This window comes from Bombina bombina, chromosome 8, assembly GCF_027579735.1.
Source record: "Bombina bombina isolate aBomBom1 chromosome 8, aBomBom1.pri, whole genome shotgun sequence".
Classification (NCBI taxonomy): Eukaryota; Metazoa; Chordata; class Amphibia; order Anura; family Bombinatoridae; genus Bombina; species Bombina bombina.
The window spans coordinates 193,268,804-193,283,509 of NC_069506.1; the positions used below are offsets into that span (position 1 = coordinate 193,268,804).

Genomic DNA, 14,706 nt, shown 5'->3' on the forward strand with positions numbered 1-14,706 from the left:
CCAAGGATTTTTACAAAGGTTCTCAGTGCCCTTCTGTCTGTAATCAGAGAACAGGGTATTGTGGTATTTCCTTATTTGGACGATATCTTGGTACTTGCTCAGTCTTCTCATTTAGCAGAATCTCATACGAATCGACTTGTATTGTTTCTTCGAGAACATGGTTGGAGGATCAATTTACCAAAAAGTTCATTGATTCCTCAGACAAGGGTAACCTTTCTGGGTTTCCAGATAGATTCAGTGTCCATGACTCTGTCTCTGACAGACAAGAGACGTCTAAAATTGGTTTCAGCTTGTCTATACCTTCAGTCTCAATCATTCCCTTCGGTAGCCTTATGCATGGAAATTCTAGGTCTTATGACTGCTGCATCGGACGCGATCCCCTTTGCTCGTTTGTATGCTGAACCAGTGGTGCAGGGATTATACAAAGATATCTCAATTAATACCTTTAAAACCGATTGTACGACACTCTCTGACGTGGTGGACAGATCATCATCGTTTAGTTCAGGGGGCTTCTTTTGTTCTTCCAACCTGGACTGTGATTTCAACAGATGCAAGTCTGACAGGTTGGGGAGCTGTTTGGGGGTCTCTGACAGCACAAGGGGTTTGGGAATCTCAGGAGGTGAGATTACCAATCAATATTTTGGAACTCCGTGCAATTTTCAGAGCTCTTCAGTCATGGCCTCTTCTAAAGAGAGAGTCGTTCATTTGTTTTCAGACGGACAATGTCACAACTGTGGCATATGTCAATCATCAAGGAGGGACTCACAGTCCTCTGGCTATGAAAGAAGTATCTCGAATTCTGGTATGGGCGGAATCCAGCTCCTGTCTAATTTCTGCGGTTCATATCCCAGGTATAGACAATTGGGAAGCGGATTATCTCAGTCGCCAAACATTGCATCCGGGCGAATGGTCTCTTCACCCAGAGGTATTTCTTCAGATTGTTCAAATGTGGGGACTTCCAGAAATAGATCTGATGGCTTCTCATCTAAACAAGAAGCTTCCCAGGTATCTGTCCAGATCCAGGGATCCCCAGGCGGAGGCAGTGGATGCATTGTCACTTCCTTGGAAGTATCATCCTGCCTATATCTTTCCACCTCTAGTTCTTCTTCCAAGAGTAATTTCCAAGATTCTGAAGGAATGCTCATTTGTTCTGCTGGTGGCTCCAGCATGGCCTCACAGGCTTTGGTATGCGGATCTTGTCCGGATGGCCACTTGCCAACCGTGGACTCTTCCGTTAAGACCAGACCTTCTATCGCAAGGTCCTTTTTTCCATCAGGATCTCAAATCCTTAAATTTGAAGGTATGGAGATTGAACGCTTGATTCTCAGTCATAGAGGTTTCTCTGACTCTGTGATTAATACTATGTTACAGGCTCGTAAATCTGTATCTAGGAATATATATTATCGAGTCTGGAAGATTTACATTTCTTGGTGTCTTTCTCATCATTTTTCTTGGCATTCTTTTAGAATTCCTAGAATTTTACAGTTTCTTCAGGATGGTTTGGATAAAGGTTTGTCTGCAAGTTCCTTGAAAGGACAAATCTCTGCTCTTTCCGTTCTTTTTCACAGAAAGATTGCTATTCTTCCTGATATTCATTGTTTTGTACAAGTTTTGGTTCGTATAAAACCTGTTATTAAGTCAATTTCTCCTCCTTGGAGTTTGAATTTGGTTCTGGGGGCTCTTCAAGCTCCTCCGTTTGAACCTATGCATTCGCTGGACATTAAATTACTTTCTTGGAAAGTTTTGTTTCTTTTGGCCATCTCTTCTGCTAGAAGAGTTTCTGAATTATCTGCTCTTTCTTGCGAGTCTCCTTTTCTGATTTTTCATCAGTATAAGGCGGTGTTGCGAACTTCTTTTAAATTTTTACCTAAGGTTGTGAATTCTAACAACCTTTAACAAACATTAGTAGAGAAATTGTGGTTCCTTCATTGTGTCCTAATCCTAAGAATTCTAAGGAAAGATCGTTGCATTCTATGGATGTAGTTAGAGCTTTGAAATATTATGTTGAAGCTACTAAAAATTTCCGAAAGACTTCTAGTCTATTTGTTATCTTTTCTGGTTCTAGGAAAGGTCAGAAGGCCTCTGCCATTTCTTGGTTGAAGTCTTTGATTCATCATGCTTATGTCGAGTCGGGTAAAACTCCGCCTCAAAGGATTACAGCTCATTCCACTAGGTCAGTTTCTACTTCCTGGGCGTTTAGGAATGAAGCTTCGGTTGATCAGATTTGCAAAGCAGCAACTTGGTGGTCTTTGCATACTTTTACTAAATTCTACCATTTTGATGTGTTTTCTTCTTCTGAAGCAGTTGTTGGTAGAAAAGTACTTCAGGCAGCTGTTTCAGTTTGATTCTTCTGCTTATAATTTCAGTTTTTTTCATTATAAGATTTAAACTTTATTTTGGGTGTGGATTATTTTCAGCGGAATTGGCTGAATTTTATCCCTCCCTCTCTAGTGACTCTCTTGCGTGGATGATCCACATCTTGGGAATTCATTATCCCATACGTCACTAGCTCATGGACTCTTGCTAATTACATGAGAGAAAACATAATTTATGTAAGAACTTACCTGATAAATTCCTTTCTTTCATATTAGCAAGAGTCCATGAGGCCCATCCTTTTTGTGGTGGTTATGATTTTTTTGTATAAAGCACAATTATTCCAATTCCTTATTTTTTATGCTTTCGCACTTTTGTCTTATCACCCCACTTCTTGGCTATGCATTAAACTGATTTGTGGGTGTGGTGAGGGGTGTATTTATAGGCATTTTGAGGTTTGGGAAACTTTGCCCCTCCTGGTAGGAATGTATATCCCATACGTCACTAGCTCATGGACTCTTGCTAATATGAAAGAAATGAATTTATCAGGTAAGTTCTTACATAAATTATGTTTTTACATTTGCTGTCATAGACTTTATTTCAGTCATTTCAAATAAATTATGCCAGTTGCTTCCAGTTTAACAGTATGTATCTTCTTCCCCACAAATTTATTGTAAAATAAACAATTAAAATTCACTGGTAAACCTAATTTGCATTTTCATTGAAATACCCTTTCTGTTTAATAACTTTATTTTCAATCTTGCTCTTTGAATAGCCGTTGCACCTCTGAATGTTTACTTTCTTCCTAATAATCCTCCCCACACTACAGTGTTCACTTTTTGTGTGTCCCTATACATAGGTATTTTTCCAGAGCCTGACAAAGACCCTGTGATTCAGATAGCCAACATGGTTCTGCGCCAAGGAGAGAAGGATCCATTTATCCGTAATGTTTTCACTCTCGATACCTGTGCAAGTATTGTAGGCTCTCGGGTGCTCTGCTTTGAGAGAGAGGATGAATTGCTGAAGGTAAGTTGTATAGCTGTTGATTCCTTTAGCAAGGGCATTACAATTTTTTTTTTATTGATCTTTATTCTGGTTTGCAAATAAGATCATTAGACATACAGAAAATGTGGGGAACATCAAACAAAGAAACACCTGGGCGATGATTATTCTTTAGGATAAAATAGATAACTCACTATGGTGTTTTTTATGGACGTTAAAAATTCCTGTTTAGTAACTTGAATTTGTAAACCGATACATACAGAGACAACAACCATGCTTAAAGGGACAGTCAACACCAGAATTTTTGTTGTTTAAAAAGAAAGATAATCCCTTTATTACCCGTTCCCCAGTTTTGCACAACCAACAAAGTTATATTAATATACTTTTTACCTCTGTAATTATCTTGTATCTAAGCTTCTGCTGACTGCCCCCTTATTTCAGTTCTTTTGACAGACATGCAGTTTAGCCAATCAGTGCTCAGTCCTAGGTCACTTTACGTGCATGAGCTCAATGTTATCTATATGAAACATGTGAACTAATGCCCTCTAGTGGTCATAATGCATTCAGAATCAAGGTCTAAGAAATTTAGCATATGAACCTCCTAGTTTTAGCTTTCAACTAAGAATACCAAGAGAACAAAGCAAAATTGGTGATAAAAGTAAATTGGGAAGTTGTTTAAAATTGCATACCCTATTTAAATCATGAAAGTTTTTTTTGGACTTGACTGTCCCTTTAACTGTTTTAGATGTTTGAGGACTGCTGAGGACCTTTTGCTTTAACATTTCTAATATATGTAACTGTTTTTCTTTAATTTAGGCTTGGGCAGAGTTTGTACGCACAATAGATCCAGATATTATAACTGGTTACAACATACAGAACTTTGACTTACCCTACCTTATCAACAGGGCACAGGCTTTAAAGGTAACGCTCTGTTTGTTTGTATTCAGTTGTTTGCTGTAAAGTTTTCCTATATGGAAAGTGATATTATACATGGTCTTGCTGTTTCGGAATGTATTACTTATTGTTGCCTAAAATGTTGTTTCAAGGAAATTCAGATTTGGTTTATGTGCTTGGCTTAAAGGAATAGTCTAGTCAAAATTATACTTTCATAATTTAGATAGAGCATGCAACTTTCTAATTTACTCCGATTATAAATTTTTCTTCATTCTCTTGGTATCTTTATGTGAAAAAGCAAGAATGTAAGCTTAGGAGCCAGCCCACATTTGGTTTAGCACCTGAGTAGCGCTTGCTGATTGGTGTCTAAATGTAGCCACCAATTAGCAAGCGCTACCCAGGTTCTGAACCAAAAATGGGCCGGCTCCTAACCTTACATTCAAATAAAGACACCAAGAGAACAAAGAAAAAATGGTAATAGGAGTGCATGCAATTTTAAGCAACTTTCTATCTGAATTATGAAAGTTTAATTTTGACTAGACTATATCTTTTTTAATATTTTGTAATTAAAATGTGTAGCATTTTCTTTGCATTCTTGTAATGTGAGTCCTTTGTTAGACATATTTTTATTTCATTGTTAAGTAATTACTTGTGGTGAATATCCTAAATTAGTTGGAAATGTGTATAGTAAATTAGCTGTGAAACATGCCTGTGGAATTATCTTTCTTGGTTGCAAAATTTACTCTATTTAGGGCCAGATTAAAAGTGGATCATTATTTAACGCTACCGCTTGAAAGTTAACTCCGCTAAAATAAAGCTTTCTTTCCAATGGCATGGAGAGTCCACAAATCCATTCAATTACTAGTGGATTAACATGTTGTTTGTTCTATGTTTTACAGATTATGTCTACGACGTAATAAATAGCAGATTGTTTTACATAATGCCTGTGCAAATTATGTTCTCCTATTTTTTATATAAGAACTTATTTTTATTTATTTGGGTCTATGACTTATAGGTGCTCCTATTTTATATATGGAACTTCTTTACTATCTCTCTAATGGAGGTAATATTTCCTTATGTCCGTGCCATGTCTGTTGTTCTGGCCTTGGAGTCAAGAGGACTTGCTGCTTCCCTCCTGGAACAACATTATAGGAGTTCCTAGATGACTCTACGACGGAACTCTGGTCTTTAGACCTGGAGTCTCAGGCAAGACGATCTCTTATGGAAGTATGAAGATACTTCCCATATTATTTATGAGCTGACTTAGACGGCTCTCGCTCCATTTACTCCGTTCATCAGAAGGAAAGAGGAAGTGTTGTTTTTCCATGCTAGGCACAGTACTCATTGCTATCATTTAGGTAGTTCCGGATAGCGCTACAGCTGTGCTCCGGATTTGCATAGGAACATGAAGTTCTAAGTGTCACTGAGTTGTATGACTTTTTAGTAGGTACTGGTGGATGGTCACCTCAGCATGCTATATCTGAGGTGTAAGTAAATGCTTATTTGCGTGCTAATCTGGCTCATTTTTTGCGCACAAGAATAAAAAGTTACAGTTTAAAATTTAAAGAAACAGTAACGTTTTTTTATGTTATCTTTATTAAAAGAATTTAAGATGTTTGTTTAATTCATCCTTTGTGAAGCTTAGGATGGAACAAGAGCACACACAAAAATAAAGTTACTTTTCTAAATTTAAATAGACAGTAACTTTTTTTTTTATGTGTAAATTTTTTATTGAAAAATGTCTCTTTTTCTGAACCTACTCCTTCCAAGGCTTTTGCTTTTTTAGGAGTCTGTTGACAATGGTCAATCTATGCAACAGTTTTCTCCTGTAGTGTCCCACAAAATGTTATAGCCCACTTGCAGTGCCCTGCGATTCCTCTCACACTCCTCCTGGAGTTACTCTGCGTTTCATACTTTATATGTTTTTTTCCCACAAGGTAGAAAACATTACTAGAGGATTTTTTTCAATCATTTAGGAATGATTCAGTATTTGCTATTCTGAGTGGGTCTTCCCTGTTACCTGAAAAGGGACAATACCTCGGGATTATCTGAGAAAGAATACTCAGATGGAATAATATCTTTATTTGATCTGAGGTTGTTTTTCTTTCAGTTTTTTTAGCTTAAACACCTCTCTTTGTTACTTTAGGAGGTTTTAGCTACCCTGGGCGTCTCCAACACTGCCGGTGTAATCTATCCTAGTGTGCCCAGTAATTTATAAGGAATGCAAGTCCGCACTCACTATTTTTAAAAAGAGGTTTCCCATAGCTGACTCGGATAAGGTGACTGGGCAACCATTCTTAGGGTGGAAAGCGTAGTTTCCAGCCTATCTAAGAGAACTACTATACCCTTAGAGGATAGTTGGAGCTAGCTGGAAGCTAGCTCAGCATACATATGCACTGTGGCTACTCTGCACTTTAGCAAACCGAGGGTTGCAATTTCAATCCCCGGCAAGGTCTACTCAGCCTTTCCTCTTTTCGAGGATTGATAGAATGAGCGGCGCCTTGTGTCTCTTAAGGGGGATTAGCCGCGATGTAACCAAGAATTGGATAGGTACAACAGGGTTTTCAATGGCAACCAGCTGTGTACTTTGTTTCCGTCACTAGGGTGACAACATATTATTTTATGTGTTGTCTGATGCTACTAAGTCAGAAACTCTCCCTGGATAAAATCTAGGACAGGATACAAGCTTTCAAATAGGCTTCTTCCAAAAAGGAGGGAACGTTCCAACCTATTTTAGACCTCAAAAGTCTGAACAAGTTTCTCAGGGTTCCGTCCTTCAAGATGGAAACTAATCGTGCCATCCTTCCATTGATCCAAGAGGGTCAATTAATGACCACTCTGGATTTAAAGGAAGCATATCTGCATGTTCTCATTCACAGGGATCATCACAAGTTCTTAAGGTTTGCTTTTCTGGACAAACACTACCAGTTTGTGGCTCTCCCTTTTTGGTCTTGCCACAGCCCTCAGAATCTTCACAAGGGTCCTGGGATCTCTGTTGGCGGTGCTTTGTTCAAAGGGCATTGCAGTGACGCCTTATCTGGACGACATTCTAGTTCAGGCGCCATCCTTTCAGCTAGCAAGATCCCACACGGACTTGGTGGTGTCCTTCCTAAGATCCCACGGCTGGAAGGTGAATTTAGAAAAGATTTCCTTAGTTCCACACACAAGAGTGACTTTCCTAGGAACCAGAAGTCAGGAAATCAAAGATTATCGATATTTGTCTAGCCCTTCAGTCCACTCCTCGTCCTTCACTGACTCAGTGCATGAAGTTAATGGTGGTGGCGGCTATAGACATCATTCAGTTTACTCAGGGCTCTGCAGTTGAACATGCTGAGACAATGGAACGGAGATTATTCGGACTTGTCCCCCAGGCTTCTACTGGAGCAGGAGACAAGGGACTCTCTTCAATGGTGGTTATCGCTGGATCATCTTTCCCAGGGAACATGCTTTCGCAGACCATCTTGGGTGATTGTAACAACAGATGCCAGCCTTCTAGAGTGGAGAGCAGTCTGGGGTTCCCTAAAGGCTCAAGGATTATGGACAACATAACGTCAGTGGCCTACATCAATCATCAGGGAGGAACAAGTTGTTCCTTGGCGATGACAGAGGCTGCCACACTTATTCAGTGGGCAGAGGCTCATTCTTGCTGTCTGTCTGCGATCCACATCCCAGGGGTAGACAACTGGGAGGTGGATTTTCTGAGCAGGCAGACCTTTCATCCGGAAGAATGTGTGAACTCCATCCGGAAGTATTTTCCAGTCTGATTCTCAAGTGGGGTCAGCCGGAGTTAGATCTCATGGCATCGCGGCAGAACGCCAAGCTCCCGAGATACGGGTCGAGATCCAGGGATCTCCAGGCGGAACTGATGGATGCTCTGACGGCCCCTTGGACCTTCAATCTAGCATACCTGTTTCTTCCGTTTGCTCTCCTTCCTCGAGTAATTGCTCGAATCATTTCAGGAAAGAGCCTTAGTGATCCCCATTGCACCGGCCTGGTCTCGCAGGATTTGGTATGCAGATCTGGTGGAGATGACCTCTCTACCACCTTGGAGACTTCCGTTGCGGAAAGACCTTCTGATTCATGGGCCCTTCCTTCACCCAAATCTAGTTTCTCTGAAGCTGACTGCTTGGAGATTGAACGCTTAATTTTATCCAAGCGTTTTCTGATTCAGTTATAGAGACCATGATTCAGACTTGTAAACCTGTAACTAGAAGGATTTACTATAGGATTTGGCGTAAATATCTTTACTGGGGTGAATCCAATGGCTACTCATGAAGTAGAGTTCTGATTCCTAGGATTTTGTCCTTTCTCCAAGAAGGTTTGGAGAAAGGTTTTTCTGTGAGTTCCCTAAAGGGTCAAATCTCGGCCTTATCTATTTTGTTATACAAACGTCTGGCGGATGTCCCAGATGTACAATCTTTTTTATCAGGCCTTGGTCAGGATCAGGCCTGTGTTCAAACCAGTTACTCCTCCATGGAGTCTTAATCAAGTTCTCAATGTTCTTCAAGGCGCTCCGTTTGAGCCTATGCATTCCTTAGATATTAAGTTGTTATCTTGGAAGTTTTTATTTCTAGTGGCTATTTCTTCTGCTCGGAGAGTGTCAGAACTCTCGGCATTACAGTATGAGTCTCCTTATCTTATTTTCTTATGTTATTATCCGTGCAGATAAGGTCGTTTTAAGTACTAAATTAGGATTTCTTTCTAAGGTTGTTTCTGATCGGAACATTAATCAGGAAATTGTGGTGCCTTCTTTGTGTCTTAGTTCTTCTTCTAAGAAGGAAAGATTGTTGTACAATTTGGACGTGGTCCGTGCTTTAAAGTTTTACCTGCAGGCGACTAAGAACTTTCGTCAGTCTTCTTCTTTGTTTGTGGTTTTCTCAGGATGACGCACGGGACAGAAAGCTACAGCTACTTCTTTCTTTTTGGCTGCAGAGCATCATACGTTTTGCATGGGACTGCTGGACAGCAGCCTCCTGAGAGAGTTACAGCTCATTCCACGAGGGCTTTTCATTCCTCTTGGGCATTCAAAAATGAAGCTTCTGTGGAACAGATTTGCAAGGCTGCAACTTGGTCCTCTCTTCACAATTTTTCAAAGTTTTACAAATTTGACACTTTTGCCTCAGCTGAGACTGTTTTTGAGAGAAAGGTTCTTCAAGCAGTGGTGCCTTCCGATTCATGTTCCCTGTCTTGTTCCTCCCGTATCATCTGTGTACTCTAGCTTGGGTATTGAATCCCATTAGTAATTAAGATGATCCGTGGACTTGTGTCTTAAAAAAGAAAAGAAAATGTATGCCTACCTGATAAATGTATTTCTTTTTCGACACGATGAGAGCACGGCCCGCCCTGTTCTTATAGACATGTTATGGGTTATTGTAAACTTCAGACACCTCTACCCCTTGGCTTTTCCTTTCTCTTCCTAACTTCGGTCGAATGACTGGAGTGGGAGGGAGGGGAGGAGCTATTTAACAGCTCTGCTGTGGTGCTCTTTGCCACCTCCTGCTGACCAGGAGGTGAATATCCCATTAGTAATTAAGATGATCCGTGGACTCATTGTGTCAAAAAAGAAATACATTTATCAGGTAAGCATAAATTTTCTTTTACCTTATATTTCTCTTCCTTCTATCCTTTCTTTTTTTTCTCTTTACTTTCTTTTTCTCTTTTTTTTTTACATTTTACTTTTTTGTTTAAAATTAAACATTAATTCACACTGTCTTTTATCAGAAATGCCATGAAATAATTTAGTATTTTTCTTAACATATATTACATATATATTACATTATCACTTAAAAGATGAGAAATCAATACCTATTATCTTTTGGTACTGTATCTGTATTAATTGTATAATTAAGGAACAAAGGTATTGACCTCAAGACAAAAATTAAAAAAAATGGATTTTATTTGCTGCTTTTTCAATTGTATGACTCAAAGCCCACTTATATCTAGCTATTTTTGTATTTTATAGTAAAATTCTCTATTGGACAGAAATCCATAGCAGTGCATTTTCAGCCATTCACATTCCACACTTCAGTAACTGATTGTATAAGCTGGCTATTGAATTAGTAGAGGAATGGCTTCTCCTCATTGATATGTTTTTGTAAACATTGCAGAAATGAGAGAGCCTAGAAATAGATCAAGTGGCAGTGAGAGAACAATACGAAGTTTAGAAGGTATTCTGCTAAATACAGGGTCTTGTATTCTTTTGCTTTTTATCACTCGAATAATTCAAGTTTTCTCCAATTGCTTTCCTTCCTAATGTAATTCATAGGATCACAATATTTAGTTTTTTTTTTATTAAGCAGAGAATAAACTTAATTTTATTTTCAACTCTGCAGAGCCTGTAATTTACTTTTAAAATGATGTAAAGGGGATTATCTGTTATATCTGTCATTTTCCTGTGGAAGATTACTCTACGTCTTGATCTTGAAATATTTTTTTAAGTTGTTAGAATTTGACCTGTTTAAAAAATGGAATTTCTATTTCGTATATAATTTTTGGATTTTCCTGGTTTGTCTCATCAGCCTTTTTATTCATATATCGTCTGGAGGTTCTTGATTTTTAAGAACTAGTAGTGGTTGTGTCTAAAGCAAGATATCTTTCAAAGAAGGACTTCTACTGTTGTGTTTTTTATGTCTATTTGTTTTCTTTTTAATGACACGATGAGTCCACGGATCATCTTAATTAATTGCCCTGCAGGAGGCGGCAAAGAGCACCACAGCAAAGCTATTAAATATCCCCTCCCCTCCCAACCCAGTCATTCTCTTTGCCTACGTTAAGTGCAAGGAGGTGGTAAATTAGGTGTTAGAAAAATATTCTTCAATCAAGAGTTTATTATTTTTAAAGTAGTGCAAGATTGTGCTGCTTTGTCCTAGGGTGTAGCCGTAGTCCATATCAGTCTCTTCAGTAGAGCAGTGGTGGCTTTAGAGCAATGGGATCTTGTGGGACATAATTCTCACTGCACCTCCCATATTCTGATGCCGCCCTTACACTAAAAACCTGAGGGATATTACTCATGACTTTAGTTTATTTGCAGGTCCATGTGAGGGAGAGGACCTCTCAAACCTGGGAACTGCCTTGCTGTTAGGCAGAAGATTAGGTAAGTGCTGACTTTATTTCTGGGGGTATAAAGAAAACTCAGAAAAAGTTTGAGCACTTTATTTTTTATACAGACCTCATTGGAATTGGGTTCTTTGAAAGGGTTACAGAGAGAGATTAGCCTAGCGTATTAGGGGACACTATGGCAGCTTGGACGCAGGCACTGGGGCTGAATGTGATGGGTGACCCCCATCTCCCGGCGGTTTCATGACTAATAACCGACCTGGAGATTACGTATTTACAACGATGAGCTGTTTCTGCAGTGAGCGAGCTCAGTGTGAGGGTTTTTCACTTAATATTTTAGCAATTGGACTAAGCAGCTACCTAAACAAAATCTGCTAATTTGCTCCCTGTGGCTTATTTTTGTAAAATAATAATGGCGACCGGGAGATGGCTATTGAAATGCCCACGATGGGTGGAGCTTGTGTGGCGCCAATTTCGTTGCGCACGGCTTTCCTAGCACTTCCGGTTATCGGAAGGATTGGAGAATTTTAGTCAGACTATTTGCGTTTGGGAGACAGCACCTCTTTTCGAGCACTTCTGGCTATTGGAATGAAAAGGCTCGTAAAAATCCAGGACTGGATAGGGGCCTTGAAGTTATCCAACTTCTTTTCTACAGATGCTTGCCTTCAGGGGAAGTTAAGATTTCAGGCTTCCTATAATGACCCGCAGTGTGTTAGGGTTAAGATCCTGGTCTGCGGATGTCTCATTTAAGTCTAAATTTTGGGGGGATTCCTTACAAGGGTAAGACCTTGTTTGGACCTGGTTTGACGGCGATAACTCTGATATTACGAGAGGTAAGGGCTATTCCCTCCCTCAGGATAAGAGCAATAAATCGGACGTCAGAGTAATTTTATTTCCTATCGAATTTTCAAGGAAAATTCTTCCACCCCCTCTTCCAAGTGGGAGCAGTCCAAGCCTTCCTGGAGGCCCAATCAGTCTTGGAATAGGGGAATGCAGTTCAAAAAGGCCTGCTGTTGAATCAAAGGTCCACTTAGCCTTTGGGAGAAAGGTTCTTCAAGCAGTGGTCCATTCCGTTTAGGTTCCCTGTCTTGTCCCTCCCGTATCATCTGTGTACTCTAGCTAGGGTATTGAATCCCATTAGTAATTAAGATGATCCGTGGACTCATTGTGTCTTAAAAAATAAAATAAAATTTATGCTTGCCTAATAAATTTATTTATTTTTTGACACGATGAGTCCACGGCCCGCCCTGTTTTTTAAGACAGGTTGTTGGTTATTATAAACTTCAGACACCGCTGCACCTTGTTACTTCCTTTCTCTCCTTTACTTCGGTCAAATGACTGGGTTGGGAGGAAAGGGAGGGGATATTTAACAGCTTTGTTGTGGTGCTCTTTGCCGCCTACTGTAGGGAGTAATAGTAATTAAGATGTCAAAAAAGTAATACATTTATCAGGTAAGCATAAATTTTCTTTTTTTTTCTTTTTTTTTTGCCCTACTCTATCCTTCTTTTTTGGGAATCTTTGGTACTGACTGCTTGTGCTAGCCAATAAGTCAATATCTTTGCAGGCATAATAGTGACATATGAAAGCCACCATGGGCATGGTGTGTAGTTGTTGAATCTCTTAAACTCATGTCTAGAGAACTTTTTTCCTTTCATTTCTGCCTAGCATAGCTATACTTGAACTGAAGTAACAGGGAGAGGAGGGGGTATCTGTACGATAGTGGATACACAATTCTTTATGGAGATTTCTTTAAGAAGGCATTAGGTGGAATATCATATTAGTATCTTAATAACATGCCACAGCTACAAGTGTGAAGAAATTGATGTAACTGTATATGCTTATCAGCCCATTTAGTCTAAATGGTTGCACAGAGTAGAACAATGTTAAAATAAAATCAGTTGGAGTGAGAAGGGGGCAGGTTTGGGATGCTCGGTAAGTTTTTATTAAGCAGAAAAATCCAGTATAAAACCGTTTAAAAACTTACTTAGAAGCTCCCAGTTTAGCACTGTTAAAAAGCTTAGCTGGGACACCCACTAAAAGTGGTTCTATAGCAAAAAAAATCAGACACTCCCCCTTCCTCTTCATATGAAGACTCTTTGCACAAACAGGAGTAAACTGGGGGGTAGGTATACTTCAGTATTCTCCTAAAACTTTGGGGCTTGGTTAGGAGTCTGAAAATCAGCGCAATGTTATCTAAACATGAGCAAAACTATACATTTAAAAAAAAAAAAACCTGTATAGGCTATATAAATGGATCATCTACATAACATTTATACAAATAAAAAATCTAGTGTATAATGTCTCTTTAATGTTGTTCATGTTCCTATAGACTGTTACATTTCTAAAATGTCCCAACATGAACTGTACAGGAGCAGTCAGTGTGTACAGGTTATTATGCCCTGGTCAAAATGTTTAAAACAAAACAAATTATTATACTATAGTGCTGCTATTTTACCTTTCCTCTTTCAGATTTGTATACCTATCTTAAGTACACAGGCATCGTGCAAATATCTAGTCTGTAAACCTTGTCTTAAATGTAAAACAGCCTTTTCATTGGTAAGATAAAAATGATTTTTTTTTCCAGCTGAAAACAAATTTAAAAGATTATGATGTTTTGCTGCAATATCTTGATAATTAACTAGTTGCTTTAATGGTCCTCCCCTTTCTAGGTTTCTACTTTCCCTTTTCTTGGAAGAATCCGCTCAATGAAATCTATTATCCGAGACTCTACCTTCCAGTCTAAGCAAATGGGCCGAAGAGAGAATAAAGTCATTAATACAGAGGGCCGTGTTCAGTTTGATTTACTACAGGTACTCTGTTATATGCTTTCATTTTGTGCAGCATTGTACATCAATGCTGAGTTGAGCAAAAATCTAGTGTATGAGGTTAAAATGGATAAGATTTCATCCTCAAGAATTCTTTGCTGGTGTTCTAGAATATCAGACTATCTAGATCAATACTGTCCAAGTAATAAAAAAATTAAAAAAAAAATGCTTCCCCCCACACACGATACTAGAAAATTCAAATGTAGTAACAAATGAAATACCAAAATGTACACATTTGAAGGAACAAATGCCAAAGGAAACATTTTACCATTTGAAAGTTGTAAGCATAGAATTTCAAAATAATAAAAAAAAAGATGATTTTGCCTTTTTAAACCACCACCTATACTGAATATTTTAATCCTGTGCCACTAGCTATAAATAAGCTATTGTAACAAGAAGCATCAGGAAAAATAAACTACCTAGTAGGAGGTGGGTGTAATAGAGAACTCAATCTTCTTGGCAGGGTTTTTGAGGTACAGACCATATTTCAGTAGTGTACCCGGAAAGTGTATTGTGTTAAGACACAATAAATATTCTGGAACCTCTGTATCATTTTGTTCATGTAACTCAATATATAAACTAGCGCAAGAGCAATCTGTGCAATTGAATAACACCC

At 38.8% G+C, this 14,706-nt stretch overlaps 1 protein-coding gene across 1 annotated transcript in view; it reads left to right on the forward strand.

The window, feature by feature from the left end:
- POLD1 (DNA polymerase delta 1, catalytic subunit) overlaps positions 1–14,706 on the forward strand; it is a 384,813-nt gene that overhangs the window by 87,686 nt on the left and 282,421 nt on the right. The window contains exons 9-11 of the mRNA XM_053690816.1: positions 3,173–3,339; positions 4,132–4,236; positions 13,935–14,075. Coding sequence (XP_053546791.1) covers positions 3,173–3,339; positions 4,132–4,236; positions 13,935–14,075 — 413 coding nt within the window. The remainder of the gene's footprint in view (positions 1–3,172; positions 3,340–4,131; positions 4,237–13,934; positions 14,076–14,706) is intronic.